This window comes from Passer domesticus, chromosome 2, assembly GCF_036417665.1.
Source record: "Passer domesticus isolate bPasDom1 chromosome 2, bPasDom1.hap1, whole genome shotgun sequence".
Lineage (NCBI taxonomy): Eukaryota > Metazoa > Chordata > Aves > Passeriformes > Passeridae > Passer > Passer domesticus.
In genome coordinates, this window is record NC_087475.1 from 79900909 (window position 1) to 79922715 (window position 21807).

A 21807-nucleotide genomic window follows, 5' to 3' on the forward strand; every position below is an offset into this window, starting at 1 on the left:
CAGCAATAATGTAGCACATTTTACCAGGAAAGGAAGAGCAAAGGCATGGTCTTAGGCACAGAGGCCACTGCTTTGTCCATAATTATTTTTCTTCAGCTGCAAAGCTGAGTAGCTCACTACAGTGCTTACACTTACAAAGCTGTTAAGTCCTCACGACACTGCTGATAATTTCTACAATACATAGAAAACTTCACTGGTACACAGCACTTCTCTACTTTCTCTCTTCTTATCAGCAACCCATGTCAGAGTCTGTTCCATCAAAGTCAAATGTGCAAGATTTAAGAGGTCAGCTGAGTATTGTAGATTCACAGAATGGTTTGAGTTAGAAGGGACTTTACAATCATCTAGTTCCAACCCCCTGGCATGGGCAGGGACACCTTCCACCAGACTGGGTTGCTCAGAGCCCTGTCCAACACAGCCTTGACCACTTCCAGGGATAGGGCACCCACAACTCTGGGCAACCTATGCCAGTGCCCCCCACACTCACAGTAAAGAATTTCTTTGTGATATCTAATCTAAACCTACTTGGTTTCAGTTTAAAGTCATTACTCCTTGTCCTGTCAGTACATGCCCTTTTAAAAAGTCACTCCTTAGCTTTCCTGTATTCCCTTCAGATACTGAAAAGGACTTGTATCCTCCAAGCTCAGAACCATTGGAGATACACCAGAGTATCTTGGCTGCTATTCCAGGAGGGCAAGGTGTCTCCAACAGGGACTGTAACCTCTGCTTGGCCAAGTGGACATCTCAGAGGTTTTATAGCATCTCAGATGACACCAGACACCTCTATGTGAGCATTCAAATCAGGCTCTGAAATATCTACTGGGTACAGTGACACTGCTCTTAGAAGCAACCCTCAGTTCAGTCTGAGACCTGTCCTCACTCTGTCCTGCCTCACAAGACAGAAACAGGTCAGTCAATCCCCCGCTAAGATTTCTCCCCATGGGTTACTCTGGGAACTTGACATGAGCAGCACAGCAGCTGGCACCCAAAGCTGCAGCCCTCCATCATGAGCAGGGAGTGAAACCCACCTCAAAAATCTCTTCATTGGTGAGATTTCTTTTTTTTTTTTTCCTTTTTTTTCCTCTTAAATTAGATGCATTAGCTGTGAGTCATTTAATGGCAAAAGAGTACAATAATAGATTCAGTGAGGAACTGGTCTTCTTGGTATAAACTTGTATTTTTACAGTCCTTCTTCCTTGCCCTGTATATCAGCAAAAACACTCACATTCAGATGGACTACCATACACATCCTCTTTCTCTAAGTTGCCTTCATCCCATTATGTCATGGTTTCACTTACATTGTGTCCTACCACATCTGCCCTCCACCCCTCTGGGTCTTTATATGGAGTTTCTCTGGAGAATTTTATGCCTGGAAATTTTTTGGATTTTTATCCCAAGAGATGAAAAAAAGCAGGGTCAGTCCAAACATTCTCTGCAGGTGTCAGAGAACAAATTCAAATCTTGCTTGGGGCATGTTGAATTTAGTTGACCCTGACATGAAGGGTGCAAGGTCAGGTATGTCCCCCCAGCAGTGTCTGATTGCAGAGCAGGCTGAGACCTGGCTGCATTCACCCTCAGCCATGTGCACCTTCAACCCTTCCCTGTTCCTGCCTACAAAATATGCTACAAAGCATTTGTTCATAGAAAAAAACTTAGTATGTGGATGCTGTTTTAAAAGTTTGTGGAACATTTGTGGAACATTTTCAGCAAGGAAGGCAAACCAGAGAAATCAATTCACTGCCATTGGCAATGGAGCTGCAGTTTCTAGGACCTTGCAGCAGGTTCATTTAAGGTGGGAGCGTTTCTAATTACCACCCCAAAAAATGTGCATTTAAATTGCACACTATCCCTTTTTGTACTGAAAATAATTGGGTCAAATTTAAAAGCCATTACTCAGTGAAAATAGCATTTGATTATAAATATAAAGGAATATTTCTCCTAAGGTAGGTTAACTAATCATCTGATTGTCAGGCTTTTTCATCTCTTTTTAATCTTCACTTCTTTTTAAACACTAATTATAGAGTCTTCCCACCAGATCACTGCATATCTTACCAAAAACCTTATTTCCCCTTGTACAGAGAGGTGTCACAGACAGCACAGAGTTCCTGCGCTTCTCCCCTTTTCTTCACACAGCCATCACCTATGTGCCTGTGTGTTCCTACCATGTCCTGCCAACGGGATATGCTTAGCCTGTGCCACTGTCACTTCCATGGACAGCCACTCCCGTCTGTCTGCAGGAGCTGGCACACTGCAGAAAACCTTCCTAAGGATTTGGCCTTTCACTCAGTGCATCTGGGAAGAAGACATCAGAGATTTCACTGTGGAAATTAGCTACACACTCCACAGATGAACAAAGGTATCCAGGAAAGCCATATATGTACCCTAAACCAGGCAGATTTTACATAGAATTGGTTATAAAGAGCCATAAATGGAGAGATGGTAAAGATTGACAGAGCAACTAAAAACGATATTGGTGTGGCAACTCTACAGTAAATGTACAATATATGTAGCCTACTTCATTCCACAATGCATATATGAGGTTTTTCCCCAGAATTATTTCTGTTTGCAGAGAGCTTCACAAAGTTTAAAAATCTGTTTCATTCCTATAGTTTCATTGAAGAGTCCAGCACCACATCGCTTTGTTACCACTTTCCAATGATTGCTTTGAGTATCATCATGTATCTCCTTTCATTGGTCAATGGTAAATCTTTTTTTACTGTTTCCTAGGTTTATTTTGATCACTGCTGAGAGTTTAGTCTAGTCAGCTTTAAACAGACAAATTCTTAGCCCTATCTTCTGCTTTAGCCTTGTGCCTAGAACCCAGAGAAATATGGATTATCTTCATACCATTTCATATCAGACAAAATATAACATTTCCCTTACTTTAAGCCAATCTGTTAATACCCCACACATCAGTGTTCCATTAGGAATATCAGCACTAATTCCTATGCTCTTAATTTTTTCTCCTCACAAAAGTAAGATTAGATATCTACTGGAGAAGCAGGGAGGCTGCAGAATTGCCAGCGTTTTTCCAAAGACTGAGACTCTGCATCTGGTTCTCCAGACTTTTGGTTTTATCTCTCCATTTCGTACTGCTTCTTTTGTTGCAAAGTCCAGCAAACACTCAGCAGTTTCTTTACAAGGCACCACTCTTTCCACTGATTTTTTCTGATCGTGTACTTGATCAAAGAACATTATCTTCACCCCATTATTCCTCTCCTAAATTGAGCAACAGAAAATGGCTCTAAATATACCAGGCTTAGTATCTCTGAGTGTATTTTTTACATTAACTTTAGCTACTGGAATTTGGGCTTCTTGGAAAAGCAGAAAGGATCAGCAGAACAGGAGCCCAACAGAGATGGCCATGGTTGGAGGCAGGAATATACATGTTTTCATTGGATTGTTTACTGCAACAGGTAAGCTTTCTTAAAAGACTTTCAAAAATTCTTCTTAAAATGCATGTATTGCTTAGATCTAGGTGACTTTTCTTTCAAAGGAAGTGAAGTCCTTTAATGTCAGGGTAGATTTTGCCTAAGTGTGACTTTAAAGGAGTATGGTTTCATGAATCATTTTGGGATGGATTCTTACAAACCTCTTCACACTGAGAAGAACCTAATGTTTATGTATATTCTCTTAAATTAAAGAGATTCATTTAAGAGTTTAGTTAAGAGTTAAGAGCTTCATTTAAGAGTGACAAAAGAATACAAAACTTTTCATTAAGGAGGACTGTGGTCTTAACCGGGAACCAGTTTCTGTTATCCAACATAATAGAAGAATTTTACTCACAGAAAAGTCCAGTTCTGTGTGAAATAAACTGTCACTTATGGTGAGTTTTGTCCCTCTGTTAAAGAAAGAGTTTCCCTCAACTTCCCTTTTCTCTCCTTGCTGCCTGACATAATCTGAAATTTGTTTCCCTGACCTGTTTTTTGTAAAGACATACCCCAGTGACATTTGCATGGCTAAGACACTTAAATCATTGTTGTAGGTTTGTTATCTGACTGCATTGCCTGTTTGTGTTTGGTTCCCTAATATGTATTTTATTAGACCCTGTAAGTGATGCTCTTGAAGGAGGGCAATTTGACAAAGGCAATTCCGTTTCCCCTAGCAAAAGTCTTCCTCTGAGAAAAAAATGTAATTAAAAATGACTCTATTCAAATTGCTCTAAATGTTTAAACATCGAGCTTTTCCATGCACACACAAATATTCATTCTTGAAGCTGGAAAATTATTTAGAGTGAGATTCTAATACTATTACCTACAGTCAGCACATCTCTGTATGGCAGGAAACTTGGCAAAGAAAATAGAGGTCTGATGAAATATTTGTATGAGAAAAATGTTTACAAGTTCTCAGAGTGTTTTGCAGGGCTAGTTGAGAATTCTGTCTCTCAATTCTGACCTTTCATCTTCCATGATTACAGCTACCTGGGTTGGAGGAGCATATATCAACAGCGCAGCTGAAATTGTCTACCTGCCTTCAAAAGGATTACTGTGGGTCCAGGCACCTGTGGGATTTGCCTTGTCCCTTGTTATTGGTAAATAATACATGTGATTAGAACACATAAGCTTTAAAAATATATCATAGGAGTATATTAAATTATGTTACAGAATATAGGGTACATTTAAAATGTGATTTTGTTTTTTCAGTCTCCCATATATCGAGAATAAGCATTTATAATGCTGTCCTCTGAACTGAAATATAAGTTAGAGTAGCTTGGAGCTAGTGTAGACTTTTGCTTGCTTGTAGTAATTTATGGAACAAAAATCTAATCTGAGGATTTAGAAGAATGTGTCTATTGCTTTTTTCTGCATATTGCTTTTTTCACACATTCTCTAATTCACGGACTATCACAGTGTTGGTATCTAATTTTTTCCTCGGAATTTCTGAATGATGAAATAATAGTATCTTGATTTTTCCACTAAAATGCATTCTGCTGAGTAGTCCCATCCCATCTCAGGATGAATGTGTCGTGTATCCAGCTTATGCCACTTTGTAGCTGGTGGTTTTATTTGTGTTTTTTGGGGGGGGGGGGGGTTGTGTTTTTTGTTTTGGTTTGGTTTGGTTTGGTTTGGTTTGTTTTGTTTTGTTTTGGGGGTTTTTTTGTTTTGTTTTTTTGGTGGTGCTTTTTTTTGCTTGTTTTTTGGTTTTTGGTTTTTGGTTTTTTTTGAAACTAAGCTGAATGTGCAGTGTTCTATACCTGAGTTGCCATTTCTAACTCTGAGAATTACTGGACTCATGCTGAGGTTCAACACTCTTGCCAAGACCAAAGTTGCTTTCAGGCCACATTGTGTTATACTATAACTCTCTAGGGACACAGGATGATGAAAGCAAGGAGGCCTGTGCAGACCTTACACAGGAATTTCTAAAAGAACAATAACCATTATTCTCAAGTCAAAGAAAAGAGTCCAACTGACGCAAGCTTGGAAATACATTGCCAGGACTACTTATGTGAGTAATTCCTACTAATGAAACTGAGGAGTGCAGGTCTGATCCTGCAATCTTTGCTCAGGTCAGTAGTGCCCAGACAAGCAGTCCTGCTGGCTTCAGGGTTAGACACAATATGTATCCTTTGGTTTTAATGAGATGGCTGCACATCTGAGGTCCAATATTTAGATGAAGGTGGGTGGGACTCTGCCCAATGTGCAGATTAAAACAATATAGTTCTGCGAAGAGACAATGAAGCCGCCAAAATGAAAAATGTAATCAGAAAAGGACCACATACCAACAGGTTGCATCACATCACCAAGGACAAAACTTTGCCTCCTTTTTAGCCAAATATGAGACTTCAATGCCTCACTCTGGCTACTGTTATCTTCTATGGGATGCTTTCCAGAAAACTTTCTCAGATTGGTAGGTCTTTGAGAATGCAGAGGAGATTATATCTGGGTATCCACTGAACTAAATTCCTGTTACAGTCACACAGGTATTTTGTGCCATCTGGGGTGCCACAGGGGATGACCTTCAATAGCCACTTCAGAAAGATCTAGGTGTGCCAAAAGTGGACAGTCATATGTATAAGCTGTAAGCAGATATCCTTTAAAAGATGGCACCTCTAGAATGGATGAAACCCTACATTTAGCAAGTGAATTTAAACCCTGGTGTCTGGTTAGCTGCATCATTCTCTAGGGTCCATTATGTACAAATTTACTAGGTGGGTCTGATACACATATGCCATATTACTCTTACGTCTTTTTTTCCTGAAATATAAAATATGCAAAATTCTACCAAAATGTAATTTCTTTCTGATAGGTGGTTTCTTCTTTGTAAATCCAATGAGATCAAAGAATTACATGACTGTGATGGACCCCCTTCAAGAAACTTATGGGAACATGATGGGAACCTTACTCTTCATTCCACCACTGCTAGGAGAGGTGTTCTGGTTTGCAGCCATCCTGGCATCCCTGGGTAAATACTTGCTTTCCTGCTATATTTCTTAAAGTTCATGTGGACTGACAGTGTAGTACACCTATGGGAATTGTGGAAAGCTGTGCTTTATGTCTCCTTTTGTGAGAGGAACAAGCATTTCTCATTTCTAGAAAATATGTTTTCAGGTTTAAAATAAATAGTGCTATACATTCATTACATTATAATAGAGAACTCTTCCAATGTGGGTTTGTACTTTCCTCTTGCCTGTAGGAGAGCAGATGTAAAAAGGCAAAGGCCTTTGCAACAGCCATGCAGCAAGGTGCAGCAGTAAGAGCAGGAAGGAATCATGGGCTCTCTCAAGCTCCCACTGTGCATGCTCTCTGTAGACTGCATTTTTCATTTAGTATATTGTACTGGCACCAGAGGAACAACATATCCTTATTTATTCTGTATTCTGCTCATATGAAATCTGTCTTAAAATACTTGACTGCTGTTCTTGTCTGCAGGAGCAACAATGAGGGTCATCTTGGATATTGGAGGCTCTTTGGCTATCACCATCTCGGCCTGTACTGTTATGCTTTACACTCTGCTGGGAGGCCTCTACTCTGTTGCCTACACTGATGTCATCCAGATGGTTTTCATTACACTCAGCCTGGCAAGTGCTGTGCATTTCTTTGGTAGTTTTCTAACTAAAGGGAAAAGTCCTGCTCTTCTTTTCAGCATGTCTGAGATGAAAAATAACTGCTTTGACCTACAGTTCCCCTTTAGGAGAACGTATTTCCTGAAAAATGTTACAGTTTTTATAAGTCTTTGTACCTTATGCATTTCAGACAGTGCTCACACAAGCCACTGGCCTTGCTGGGTGAACACAAAAAGGTCTGCACAAAAGTGAAGTTTGCAGAACCTCTCTAGAACCATCTTGAATGGAGAGAGATCTGTGTACAGAAAGTACCAATTAACCTGAATTACAGACTCATGGTCTTGATCATGCCATGGACCAGAAACACGTAGAGTTAGAGTAAGGAAGGGGGAGAAAGGAAGACTCTAAGTCTAGGCTTAGTCTTATGTAACCCAACATTCTACGTCTACCTTAACTTAGGCATCTGTTCCCCAAGAACAAGGACACTGGGAAAATGGTTAACAACTTCCATTTCTATCCTAGTGGATCTGTATCCCCTTTGCCCTGGTGAATTCTGCAACAGAAAGTATTTATTACACTGCAACCCATCAATCTTACCAAGACCCTTGGATTGGGAAGATAGAAAAACAGTATCTTGGAAGGTGGCTGGATGACTTCTTATACTTGGTATGGAGCATTTCTTGGACAAGTGGCTGGGAGGAGGAATTGTGCGGGGACTTTCTGTCTGGAAAGCTTGTGAGTCCTACCAGGCAGGAGCCCTGTACTGAATGGGCTGGAGCCCTGAATTGACATGGGCTGGAGGTGTAAAACTGTCCCTCAGCACCCCCTGCAGCAATCTAAATGGACTGGTGAGACCCAGGGCTCAGCTGTGGGATGAAAAGAAGAAGTAGGGACACTCCATTCTTTACCCACATGGAGGAACATACCTCTTGGGTAAGACCATCCAGGCAGCCAGTTCCTCTCCTGGCACCTAAATGAGTAATTTCCTACCTTTTGAGATACTGATCTTGCATCCTCAATATATTGCTTTTAACATAAATATGTAAAATTCCCTCTATTTGAAAAAAAAAAAATTTACATGACTGCAAGTCATCAGCAAGCACAGTGCAATTGGCTCCACTGCACAACACAACTTTTGAGTTACCAGTATAGCCAAGACTCCAGGAGTTTGTTCTGCTCTTACCAAACTGATAATAGGGACACATAGAAGTTTGTTTGGTGAAGACAGAATCTTCAGATTTTGTCTGATTAATTTTGTTTGCTAAGAAAGGGAAAATAATGGTTTTACTTTTTGTTTTAAAAGCTAAATAGCTAAGTTTGGGTAGATTTATTTACAAAAGCTGCATTCCTGAAAATCTTCCCTTTCACTTCCTCTGTGCCTGATTCACAATTCCAAACAACCATTTTTCAGCTTTCTCCATCTGCCAAACCATTAACCTGTTTTCATTAAAATTTCACATCCAATGTGAAATGGATGAAAACAAAAGAAACAGGGAATTCTCAACTATCAGAAATATTATCCTCAAGAGCTGGAGCTGGGCAACGTTTATGCATGTGAAATTAGAATTTATTATGGATGATGTCCTACAGCAGCCTGGTGAGTACCACTGGTAACCAATGAATGTTTCAGGTGCTTGGGAGCATCCCGTGGCAGACTTACTTCCAAAGGGTGCTCTCTGCTGCCTCGACAGGACAGGCAAGGCTCATCTCCTACCTCTCTGGACTCGGGTGCTTTGCCATGGCCATCCCCTCGGTGCTCATTGGGGCAGTCGCAGCATCAACAGGTAAAACAAATCATTTGTCTCTGAGTAACCAATGTGGTTTTGGCAAAGGTGATTAAAACAGGATCCAAAGAAATCCTGACAGAGACTTCAAATTACCCCGTCCCATGGTCCTCAACACCAAGATAGGTGATCCATCTAGAAAATATGGAGCCCTCTGAGGTACATTGCACAACTACTTACAGATGTTTAAACAGCCCCAAGACCTGTTTAAAGCTATTTCCTTATGATTAATTACTTCTCCCAGACTTTGTGCTGAGGAAAGATGCAGGCAGACTCTCTAAAACCTTATAATAACCATATAATCCTATTTTAGAAGAAATTTTATGCTTCCTTCTGTTCATACCTTAGACACGTAAGACACAGCAGTATTACTACAGACTGTTAATAAGGCTCTTGCTTGAAGGAATCAAGAAGTTCAGTCCTGTAAACTCACAGTCTCCATGCAGGAAATCAGTCCTGTGTTGACTGTGAGCAAGAGTTAAAGGGCAGCCAGGTCACTGAACATTTAAGGAAATCAGCTGAAGTCATGAGTTCATCCAATTCCCTTCTCTTCATGAGCAGTGTCTAGAGGTTGACCTTTAATTGAGTCAACTCTGGAATCACACAAAGCATCCCCATTCCTATAGATGCTGCTGAGGAAAAGGGAAATTTTTGATCTAGTGGGAGCTGCAGCATGCTAAGGGGAATCACAAAAGTTCACAAAAGAACCCCAAAAAATGCCTTAAAATAGTGAGTCCTAAAATACTGAGTGGATCTCAGTTCTTAGCCCTTCTGTGACTGGCCCCTGTGAAAAGGCAATTTCAAAGCCAGCAGAAATGTTCACGAAGGCTTTGTTGTGACCTTTCCTTGTTTTGTTTTAAAGACTGGAATCAGACAAGCTATGGTCTTCCAAGTCCATTTGAGAGAGGAGAGTCAGCGATGATCCTACCACTTGTTTTGCAAAATCTCTGCCCAGCATATATCTCCATTACTGGTTTGGGAGCCATCGCTGCTGCTGCAATGTCTTCTGCAGATTCAGCTCTTCTCTCCACTGGCTCCATGTTTGCTCACAATATCTACAGGAAAATCCTGAGGAAAAAGGTACCTGGTTGCAGCATTCAGTAGTTTTGGTGTCAGGAAAGAAAGTCTTGTTTCAAGGCTATTTCCAAACCAGTCTCTGACTGGAGGTGTGTGTCCTTCAGCTGCTGAACTAGTTTTTGGAGACAGAGCTCCAGACATAAGCCAGGAATGTTCATATCCTTGGTAGGGGTACCAATACCCATACTGGTGAGCTTGGCTTATTCTAACAAGATTAGTGTAAAATTTGGACTAAGGTATTAATGGAAACAGCATAAAGCCATGACCCTTAAAATCAGAGGGCCCCTTCGGGGTACCTGCCTTGCCTGGCTGCTGGTAGCAAGTGGTGCCTGAAAGCATCAAGGGCTTGGGGAGAACCAGCCCAGGCCAGGGCAGTGCTGGCCATCCTGCCAGAAAACACTGTGTCTCTAATGCTGCAATCTCTGCTTTACAGGCTTCAGAGATGGAGGTGCTGTGGGCCATGAGGACCTCCATGCTGGTGTTTGGGGCCGGGGCTGCTGGTCTGGCTTTTTACTCCAGCTCTGTCTACGACCTCTGGTTCCTCAGTGGGGAGCTGGTGTATGCCCTCCTCTTCCCCCAGCTCTGCTGTGCCCTCTTTGCACCCAGCACAAACACCTACGGATCAGCTGCTGGCTTCTTGGTTGGGCTCCTGCTGAGGCTACTGGCAGGGGAGCCTGCCCTGAGCATCCCCCCTGTCATCTGCTACCCAGCCTGCTCCCTAGTGAATGGGACCTACAGCCAGCTCTTCCCCTTTAAAACATTCACTGTGCTTCTTACCTTGGGCACAATCCTTGCTGTTTCACACCTGGCCAAGGCTTTGTTTCAGAACAACCTCCTCCCTCGAAGTTGGGATGTTTGCAATATCACAGGGGGAACCGCTATCCTCATCCCCTTGCAGCAGGTGGAGAAACAGGAGCATTTGCCAACCACTGCACTAGAAGAGAACCACAATTAAATGTGGGATTTCATTTGAAAGGCCATGGTGTGTTCAGCAGTTAGAGCATGGATGGCACAGACAGCATCAATCTTTGCTTTCTCCACTAATGACTTATTTAAATTCCTCACAAAGAAATAAAGAGGCATTCTGTTCATCCAAGGAGAGTATGTGAGTTTGAAGTCAGCAGTGATTAAAATCACATGGTGTTGGAGCACAATCTTGTGGTGGTGGCCACAGGACACCTTAGGCCCCAGCAGTGGTTGCTTTGAGGTGCCCTTGGTATTCCATCTAAAAGCAAAGCTATAATCCTACTCCAACACTTTGGGTGTTCCCAAGTCACCTACTTTTCTGGCCACAAAGAAGACAAATTAATGTCTGATAGATTGGGTATTCTTGATTAAAAAAAAAAAAAAAAAAACCACGGTGAGCAGACCTATTTCCATTACACAGCAAGGGGTTTAGCATAATCATCCCTGGGGAGCGCATCAAACCCCTGAAAACACAAATTACTGAAAGCAGTGCAACTGCCACAGCAGTGCAGCAGTAATATCAGTTCTGCACCATTCCTTGATTCCTTGTATGCTTTACAAAGCTTTCCTTAATACTGCAAAAGTTTTGCACGTCTCTCCCCTCTGCAGTATCTGCCAGTGTATCCCTCAGCCTGGAAATGTGTGAGACATCCCCTCTATAAAACCTGGTAGGGCCGTAACAGGTAAGCAAGGTAAAGCAAAAGCCATTAATTATTCACTAAGAAACCTTTACGTAGCCACTATTTAACAAAAACCAGATAGGAAAACAGAGGTGCCAGAGAGACTATTGGAATTTTGTCTAAAACCTGTTAAATTTAAGCCTGAATTTTGTCTAAAATCTGTTAAATCACTTATACCAAGGTTTTACCCTAGCACAGCAACAGGATGGTGTGTGACATACACAGACTGCTGTGTGAGAAGTCAGAGGACTGTGATGACAGGAAGGTGCTGGAAACTGATCCTAAACTTTCCTGCAGCAACACAAAATCCTAAAATGCCGAAGGCAAGATTCCAAAAGATTCAAGCCACAGATAAGCACAGAGAAGCCCCCAATACTTCGTTTGCATAAATTCTTAATGGCTTGGAAGACAAGAAACCCAGATAAATAGCAACTTTGGACTCTAGCCTGAAGTCTGATGGACTGAGAACATGCCCCAGTGAGATGGATCATTAAAATGTGAGCTGAATTAAATATTCAGGAGGATTTCATAGTAATGGCTCAGAGATTGCTGTCATTTTATACTTCCCTCATCAGCTGTGCAGCATCTTACCAGGGTCAGTTGCAATCCACCCACAAGAGCCAGCAGGAACCACACTCCCAATACCTTTCCAAAGTGGTTGTGGGAGATGCTGTGAGTGGAAACACCTGGCACTACTGAAGGGAAGGCATAACCAAAATATCCTGCAGCAGAGTAACCCTCACAGCCAAGTGAGTTGCTGAGGTGAAAAAAAGGGGCTGCTCCGTGATTTACTTCCAGCATGTGCATGCACAAGGTGAGGAGCTCCACTGGTGCCACCATGCATTACTGCAGCAAGCTCAGCAAGAAGCCCCAAGACTCTGAATTGTACCAAGGCAACTGGTACAATTGGCTCGGGAGGAAGACTGTCAGCCCTACACTCTAGATATGACTTTGAGGATTCTGCTCCCTGTGGGGGATCATTCATCTCTTTTAAAATATCCATCCTCAGCAAGGTGGAGATTCTGCTCCTCCTCAGAAAAATTTCACATAACCTTATGTTTTGTGCCAGTGTTAGTGAACACCTGGGCACACTAACCTTCCAGTGCACAGCCGTCCTGTTGATATACTTTGTTAAATCAAGACCAGAAATTCTCTCCTGTGTCTCTAGAGACTGCCGTGAAATATTAATTATAATGTGTCTAGAAAAGGAAAAAAAAAAACAAAAAGGTTTAAAAATCAAAAGCTTTGCCATTGACTATGGCCCTAGGCTGTCACCCACAGGAGCCTTTCACACAGCAGGGATTTGAGTGGGAGTGTGTGAGGTTGTGCTTACGCAAGGGAGGCACCAAAGCTATCATTACCCCAGCGCCAGGAGAACAGGGCTCTCGTTAAAGCACAGTTGCTGGATGCTGATTCAAACATACTCCCCTGAGAGATTTAGGGGTGACCTAGTTTGGGGACCTGTCCATCCCCCTGTGTGGGGCAGATCAAAGCTGACATGCTGCATTTGAACCAGGGCACAGACCTGCTGCACGACCCAGATAGGAGTGAAACCCCAATGTCCTCATGCCAAGATTATCACCCTACTTCCTCACCATAGAATCATAGAATGTTAAGGGCTTGGAAAAGACCCTAAAGATCACCCAGTTCCAAGCCTCCTGCCATGGTCAGGGATGCCACTTACTAGGTGAGGCTCAGGGCTCCATTCAACCTGGCATTGAACACTTCCAGGGACTGGGCATCCACAACTTCCTGGGGCAACTTGTTTCTGTGCCTCACCAACCTTTGAGTAAAGATTTATTATTTACTCTAAAAATACCCTCTTACATTTAAAAATTACTGCCCCTTGTCCTGTCACTACCTGTTCATACAAACAGTCCCCTTCCCTCCATTTTATAAGCCCCCTTAAGGTATTTGAAGGCCACAATGACGACTCCATGGAGTTTTCTCTTCTGCAGGCTGAGCAACCCCAAATCTCTCAGACTGTCTCCACAGGAGAGGTGCTCCATCCCTCTGATCATCTTTGTGGCTTCCTCTGGACACAGTCAGCACATCTTTCCTGTGCTGGGACTCCAGAGCTGGATGCAGAACTGCAGGATTCATTCCAAACAGCAGCTCTGACAGGCAAATGCCTACATCTGGAGATACCTTTCCACTGTTGTGCTCAACTTCTCCTGCTTTTACCCTGCAGAGACCCAAAGTTTGATATTGAAGTCTTTCTGTGCTAACAGGTTTGGCATGGCAGGCTATAGACCCACATCTTCCTGAGGGAGCAGCGAAGGACACTGCTGAAGAGTGCCACCACTGCCACCATGTTACCACCCAGCATCACCACAGAAACTCACAGAGACTCCAAACATGAGAGTCTTTGCTGTCAGGGGTATCTGGCATACTCAGCCATACTTGGGCCTTGCAAAGCTTTCCTAAATTTCATACCACTAACAGCGCTCTGCTTTGTGTGAAGAGAGGAAAATGGCAAAAACACAATTACTGTAACTCTCATGAATGCTTACCACTTTCCATCCTTATATGACTCTCTCCTCTGAACATCCCCCAGCAAGCTTAAAAAGAAAACATTCATCAAGGTCGGACAAAGTTTTGAAAGCAATTAAAATGAAGCTGCAAGTAAAATAAATACAAAAGTACTTCTATCCTATACTTAATGCCCAAATGCCTAGTTGTTCCAGTCCAGCAGACTCAAGGTCCTTGAGGTGTTGCCAGCATGGGGGATAATGACCCAACTCATATGAAGCCATTCTGTTCATGGGTTACAGCCTCCAGTTCATATTCCCTTATTTTTCTTCCAGTTTACCTCTCCACATGTGGATTTACCTCCTTTGACCCTTAGAAGTGTCCATGACAATACTCTATACAGTTTCAGTTTTGATTAACTTTTCTCAGCCTAGACAGCTGCTACATAAAGCAGCAAACACCAGCATCCAGCAGTACTCTATTGTTTTGTTGGCTGGCAGGATCCACTGAGATACCTTGAGGTTTCCATTGTCTTGTCTTTCTTTGACATTTTTACAGTTCATCTTTAGAACATCTGAGATGGTATCAGACTGAAATTTCATTAAGAAAGAAGAACTATAAAAAAATCAATGCCATGTGCATTAGGTGGATTAACTGGCAGGTTTGAAATGTAATTACAAGTAGGAAGTTACCATCCAGTATCAGAACCTCTAGTGAGGACGATCCTTGGCATTGTGCTATGGAACTGCACTTACCAGTGACTGAGTGGGCAATGAGGAGCACTGCCACATCATGTGCTCAGCTGGTCAAACGAGCTGCAGGTCAGTGTGGGCTCATGGACAATCTAAAGCAGGTGTCTACAGACAGATCAAGTGTATCACAGCCTAAAACCAGCTGTTGGCTGTGGTGTCCTCAAAGGCAGGCCTGAGTGATGCTATGCACTGCAATGTCGAGATTTAGGCGAGATCAGTCTTACCCAGAGCACACTCCTGCTACTTTGTCTCTTTTTTCCCCCCCACAGACAGGGTTTATGACAACATCCAGTGTCTGGAAGCTAAAACTAGACAAATTAAGATTAAAATGAGGCTCAGCATTTAAAATGTAAAATCTATTAAGAGCAAGTTGGCAAGGGCTGAGGTAGATTTGCCACCACTGAAAAGGCTACAGTGAAAGTGGAAGCTTTTCTCAAAGTTATCCCTCTGTTTTAAGAGGAATCCATTCAGTGTAGCCCTAGGATATCTGATGTCCAGCCCAGAGTTCAGACTGACAAATCCCAGCAACACTGCTGCTTACTTCTCTCAGCCCTGCTGGAGACGAGCAATCAGGTACCACTGAGGTAACCACTGCCACTTCTGTCTTAATGCTGACATTGCTCAGAGCCCTGCTTGCCACCCTTGAACTCCAGCAATAAGAAGTCAAGAACACAGTGTGATTTGGATTTCTAAATCTAAACTGGGTCTTCCATCAGCAGACTCTCCGTATCCTGGACTCCAAGGGGTCTGTTCAAACATGAGGGAAGAAAGTCTTCTCTCAGTGACGGTGCTGGATGACTCCCAGCAGCCACCTACCCATCCTGCACTGAAAAATCAAGTTTCCATCTCTGCTGTGTTGGGAGCAGTTCCTAAGTCCTCCACACATATAGGCTGAGGTGGTGCATAAGGCCCAGGATGTAAGTGGTGTTGTGATGTCCGTGTGTGGAGCTCCAGGGGGAAACCACCCACTGTGCCTGTGCAAGGGTCTGAGCTGTGACTGCCCTGAGTTACCCGTACTTGTATCCAGGGGAAACACCATAATTACACCACCATTGCTCAATCACAGTCATTATTTGAACGACCACATGCCTGACATGCTTCAGCAGCTGTTCTGCAAGGCCAGACTGGCTCGATTCAATTCACTTCAGTGCTCTGTATTCCAGCTGCCTTGCAGGTGCTGTGTCCAGGCTCAGGAACAGATAAGGAGGTTGCCTGCAGTGAGAATCATCAAGTCTGGCTCTCTAGAGAGACCCTTTGGAAGCCCTTGCTTGGTGCTGCAGCAAGCCCATAGCGAGCCTAAATCAGTGGTAGAAACAAAAGTTCTGGTTCTGGCAGCTCAGATGCCATGAGGACACAGCTGTGTGGACAGGGCAGGTCAAAGTAAATACTTTGCACCAAATTTAGGTCAAATGAATTGGAGAGCTGTTTAGGTGATCCACATAAAAAGTGCGGTTAAGACTGAAGTGTGAATATTTAAACAATGCATTTCAACTAGACCGACTTAATAATGCTTAATTATTGCTTTTCATAATTATTACTCCTGTTTAATTTCACTTGTCGCCCAACCTGTACATATCAGATTAAGCTATAATGTACATATCCTGCATCCTAGTGATCAAATTGGAGATGAGAGACAGGCTTGAACAACTGGAGCGTCCCAAGATTTGATATTAAAAAAGCTTGTGCTATAATGGACAGCAATGGAGACAAATCAGGGGGAAAACAGAGAGGAAAAAAGAGGGGAAAAAAGGAAAAAAGGGAAGACAGAAGAGACCATCTTGCACTTGTCCCTTCCCTTTTTGAGACTGTTTTCATTCTGCACACAGTGGATAGACATGCCATTCACTTTGTTCAATTCTGCAATTGAAAATATTTATATTGCTAATGAGCAACAGTGAAAAATACAATGGGTCTGCAAAGTTGAACTAGAAACCTGGAAAATAGTCAAATGAATCTTCCTTGTGATAAAGGTTCCTCTTGTATATTCTTTCTATGGCATAACACTAACCAACAGACAGTAGCTTGGGACATTGATGTGAGGTGAAGGGTTGTAGGAATGACTAACCTTCTGATGTCCAAATTGGAATATAATTATTTTATTTAATTGGAATTTCATTATTATTTTACTTTATTTTTAGCACCACAAGTTAATTTAATCAGTGACATCAAAAATGGAGGCAGCCTGGGCTGCAGTGGTAATGCACTAGTGGAGTTCACATCCTGTGGGATAAAGGTCAGGCAAAGAATAAAATCAGGACCCTGAATTTCAGCAAAAAAAAACTTCCAATCCTTCAAAGAGTTAGTCAATAGGACACTTGTGCAAAACTGCCCTCAGGGGCAAGGGAGCAGAAGAGAGCTGAGAGATCTTAAAGGACATTTTTCATAGAGCATAAATGCTCTCAATCCCCAGGTATAAGAAATCAGGAAAGGAAGGCAAGAGACCAGCATGGCTGATTCGAGACCTGCTAGAGAAACTAAAGGGCAAGAAGGAAATGCACAGGCAGAGGAGCAGGAACAGGCATCCTGGGAAGGGTATAGGGACACTGCCCAGGTGTGTAAAGATAGGGTGAGGAAGGCCAAGGAGCAGCTTGGCCTTCAGTAGTGAAAGGAAAATGGGTATTGGTTTTAAATTGGAGGAGATTCAATCTGAATTACATATAAGGAAGGAAATTTTTATAGTGAGGGTGGTGAAATAACTGCCTCAGAGAGGCAGGATAAAGACCACCTCCGAGACACAAGACAGTGAGGATTTATTTTCTCTGTTTTGATATAAGCTTCCTAGAAAAAAAAAAAGCAACTTTGTTCTTTGGTTTTCCAGTGAAAGAAGATGGGGATATTCCACTCTCAATGAATATAGAGGAAGGATGTACTGTCTCAGAAGATATTTGGTGCCACAACAGCACCCAATGGGCAAATGTCAGCCAACCCTGGCCAAAGGTGTGCTTTGAGCACCTCGAATTTGATAAAAGCTATTTCCAAATAGCTCCTCCCTTCTACTAAGATCTGTGCATTCTCAGATAAACATTTCTGCATCATCATTTGAGTTTTTCCTCTATTTCCCAAACCTGCAAACCCACAGGCCAAACCCAGCAGATTTAGGCAGTCTAGACAGCTTAGAAAGTGGAGGAATGCCGACAGACCAGAACTGCCCATTGTCTTTCTTCTTACAGCTATTGATTGATTTGAGGTAAGAAAGGGGCTTTTTGTACTGTGCCTCTGCAGAAAAAAATAAAAGTCAAAAAGAAACCAGTGACATGCAAAGGCAGATTTGACCAGGTTCTACTTCAGATGCTGAAAAATCCTTTTTCATCTTATACAAATGGAAGGAATGTTTTTACACACCAAGACCTCACAACAAATGTCCTTCTCACTTCCAGAAGACCAGAATAAGCTAAGCACGGATGACTAACCTCATGTGAAAGAGGAGGGGCCAGCAGAATGTTACCTATTTTTTGACTACTCCTGTGCCAGGTGCATGTTTCTTTGCTGGTCTGGAGGCCTGCAGCTCTCTCCTGCTTTCTGCCAGGTGTTTGCCAGCTCACTGCAACATCAACCAAAAACAAGTGAGCAGCCTCTGCAGCCCATCTGACCAGGCAATGCCCCTGCAGTCACTGTTAACATTTCTTTGCTGAGTTTTCTCCTATGGTTTCTTGCAGGATGAAATTACCTCTAAAGGGCTATCTCAGGTCTGTAATCTCTTCAAATATTTAACTCTGGTGGTTTTTATCTTTTCTTTAGCAAAAGACAAGGTCAAACATTTTATCAAGTCCAAAAAAGACATCAAAGCAAAAGAGTGAGAAAAAATCCCAAATCCTCTATATAAAGCACTTCAGTGTACTCAAGCAGCACATTAGAGAGCAAAAGGAGCTTTCTGGCTCCTATCTGGCTGTTGTTGCAATCGTTAATGTGGTTTTGTTCCATTACTAATGGCACCAGAATGAGAAATCAGGCCCTCCAGACAAACTTGAGAGACTGTTGTTTCACATCTGGCAATGAGAAGAAAGAAAAAAACCCATTTAAAATAATGGAAATAAGCAAAGGGAAGACAAAATACTGAGCACGTAGCAGTAAAATCTGCAGATGCCTACAGCAGGGTAGGAATGGCAAACTAAATTTTTACAGACCTTGTAAGACATTCCCAGAGCCCGGTAGTTTAAGGCCAATTTGTAATTAAACAAAGACAACCTAATTTTTTACAGTGTGCATTATATTGCTTGATACATTTATGCTTTCTAGAACTGCTGATTGACAAGCAGAGAAAAATAAAACCAGAAGAGCAGCACTAATGGATGAAAAGCCTACAACCTGGAGTGGCATATCATTAGCCTCATCTGAATGTGGTTGGACAGGATTTTAATAAAAAGCTTGGATAGGAAAATATATAATGAATATGCCAAGGTAAGTAAAATTAAGAATAACACTCCAATCTGGCTTTTCTGTAAAGTTACTCTGAGTTAACTACCAAATCCTGCAGCAGACCAAGCAGTGTGCATCCCTTCACTCACACCTGGCAGAAGCAGTTCCCCACTGAAGCCTTGCACCAATGCCCAAGCATCAAAGCCCAGGATGTCCACAGCATCCTCTTCAAACTCCAGCCCCACAGCAGGTGATGTCTGCTGAACTTCATCCCCCGTTGCCTTTGGGGTGCTGGGAGGCAGGTGGGTGCTGATGGGACTCAGATGGGTCAAGCACCAAGGTTAAATTCAGTTAGATTGGTTGCTAATCAATAATCCAGCCATCATCAGTACAAGAGGAAATTACTTCAGGTTATGCCAGAAGATGTTACTAAAAATTGCTTCTCTGGAAGTGTTGTCAACCACTTGAATGGGGAAGTGGTGGAGGCACCATCCTGGGGGTATTTAAAAGACATGTACATGTGGTTCTTATGGGCATGGCTTAGTGGTAGACTTGGCAGTGCTGGGTTAATGGCTGGCTTAATGATCTCTTCCAGCCAAACAGATTCCTGAAGCCAAGTGAGTCCCTCTGTAGTCACTTGCTGATGGGGCTGCACCCCATGGCCTCCAGCACCAGCCCCCACAGTGCAGCTCATATGGCCACACTCCTCCACAGGCTGCAGGCAAGAAGACTGCCCTGAAAATTTCCCCTGCCTTGCCAGTGGGCCCCCACCCTGCCCAGCTGTCACCCAGCACTGCCATTTCACACACTCCAATGTATTTCTGCTGAAGAGAAACCTCCTCCCTTGCAGGGGGATCTGTGCAGCACAGAGAGAGGAATCATTGCTTCCAAGGGGCTCTCAGGGAGAGAGGAACCAGCCAGCTTTCAAATAAATATGGTTTATAATAGCTTGATTAAATGCTTTCTTAATGCTGAGCACTTTGTGATATGTATTTCTTGAGGTGCAGTTTATACTAAAAAAAATCCAACCTCTAGATATTTTACAATGTTCCCTTTAAAAAGAAGGAATTTAAAAGTTCTTTGCTGTTAATTATTGATGCTGAACACAAACACAGGACTTCCTTTTATCGCAAGACTGAACATTTGACCTATGGTAGCCAAAACTGTGAACATTTGAGAGGAGGTCCAAGCCTGTATTTCAATTTTGTTACTATTATCTGTCTTTCCAATAAAGTGCATTTACTCAATGGAACCAGTTTGATACATTAAAATATGCAGGGTTCAATTAATTTTATATGAGAATATAGCTCATAAGTTGTGCTGCCAAAATAGTTCACTGGGCCACAAACTCAAAAATAATTTAAAGGCTGAAAGAAATAAAAAAGGAAAGTCACATCACCATGAGACCTTCTTTAATGCTCTGAGGAATAAAACTGCCATAAAGTGATGGGATCAGGAAGAAACTTCATCTGACACAATCTCTCCCAGGGGAAGAACTACACACTTTTTCATGCAATTATGTTTTCAGCAGTGACACCCAGGCACTACGTTGGCCTGACGCAGCAGAGGGGATTTGGCAAAGCACAGGAGCAGCTCCGACAGACAAGGTGGAAGGAAAGCACTTCATGACCTGCTTCTGCAGATCCAGTGCAGACTTCCAGGCAACCCCAGCACCATGGCAGGCTGCAAAACCTATGTGGGACAAGCACTTGGGCAGAACGTCCTCACTGCCATCTCCTTCCCTGCCCCTTCATCTGAGTATCATCGCTGACGCTTCTGGAGATGCACCAGCAGTTGGTGAAGCTGGAGATTTTTTTGCACCTGAACAATGTCTGGGCCGTGGAGTCCATGAAGATTGCACTCTCTCTTGTCCAAGGCATGACTTAAGTCCTGGAAGTCCCCCCCTGAGATGTGCATGAAAGAAGCTGTAATGCCATATACAGCATGGCAGCACATGACAGAAAAACACTTGGTTGAAAAGCCCAGCAGGAGTGATTCCCTCGTAGCTAAGCCTCACTCCTGCTCAGCCCTCCATCCAGAGCTGTGCGTCAGCCATCCAGACCCCCGGGGACTCGCCTGCTCTCACAGACATAAGGAAAAGGAAACCTGCATATAAAACCTGCGTGCAAACCATACAGTGCAGGGGGAAAGTGGCCGCTCAGCACAGGCAGATCTCAGCTGTCCCTCGCCACCTGGGTTATTGTCCTTTCCCCCACTCACCCTGAGGAGCCTGCACTGACCTGCACGCTGAAACGTCTCTCTTTAATCCACAACTCTACTAAAGAAAACTTTAGAGGGAAATGCAAGGAAGAGAATGGAAAATCTGCAAAAAGGTTGATCTGGTGTGTAACTCTTTCCCTGGTCAGAGAGGCAGATCTCCTGAGGATGTATATGGATTCTGGTAGCCATATACAAGGATGCCTCTGAGAAAGGATGAATTTTCAGGACTGGGATGCTCTCATGCTTTCTAATCGTGTTTCTCACTATCTCACACTGTCCGGTGCTTCTGAAAGAAGCACAAGGATTGCTGGGGACCTCCTCTGGACAACAACAGAAGGGAGAGAGGAGCACCTAGTGCATGTGCCGGGTACAGTGGGATGGGAACAAGTTCATTTTCCAGCGTGGTCATCTGAGATGATCTCTAGGGACACAGAGATGCTGCTCTCCAGCCCTCCCCCATCCCGGTCTCACCTGCATCATCACCAGACTTCTTGGAG

The 21807-nt window shown here is 43.0% G+C and overlaps 1 protein-coding gene and 1 long non-coding RNA gene across 3 annotated transcripts; one reads left to right on the plus strand and one right to left on the minus strand.

Moving 5' to 3' along the window:
- Positions 1-1576: 1576 nt before the first annotated feature.
- LOC135294363 (high affinity choline transporter 1-like) lies at positions 1577-11219 on the plus strand. The gene is made up of 9 exons (XM_064409508.1): positions 1577-2356; positions 3297-3416; positions 4418-4531; positions 6247-6402; positions 6870-7018; positions 7526-7669; positions 8634-8787; positions 9650-9867; positions 10298-11219. Exons 1-9 carry the CDS (start codon positions 2347-2349, stop codon positions 10817-10819), a joined length of 1587 nt encoding a protein of 528 aa, XP_064265578.1. The 5' UTR covers positions 1577-2346; the 3' UTR covers positions 10820-11219.
- Positions 8062-17448, minus strand: LOC135294364 (uncharacterized). 2 transcript variants are annotated; one of them, XR_010356471.1, is made up of 4 exons: positions 14024-17448; positions 12607-12709; positions 10642-10798; positions 8062-9855 (listed from the first exon to the last, which is right to left on the minus strand). It is a non-coding gene; the product is annotated as an uncharacterized LOC135294364 (long non-coding RNA). The 2 variants fall into 2 exon arrangements; XR_010356472.1 differs by lacking the exons at positions 12607-12709; positions 14024-17448 and adding an exon at positions 12102-12187.
- Positions 17449-21807: the final 4359 nt, after the last annotated feature.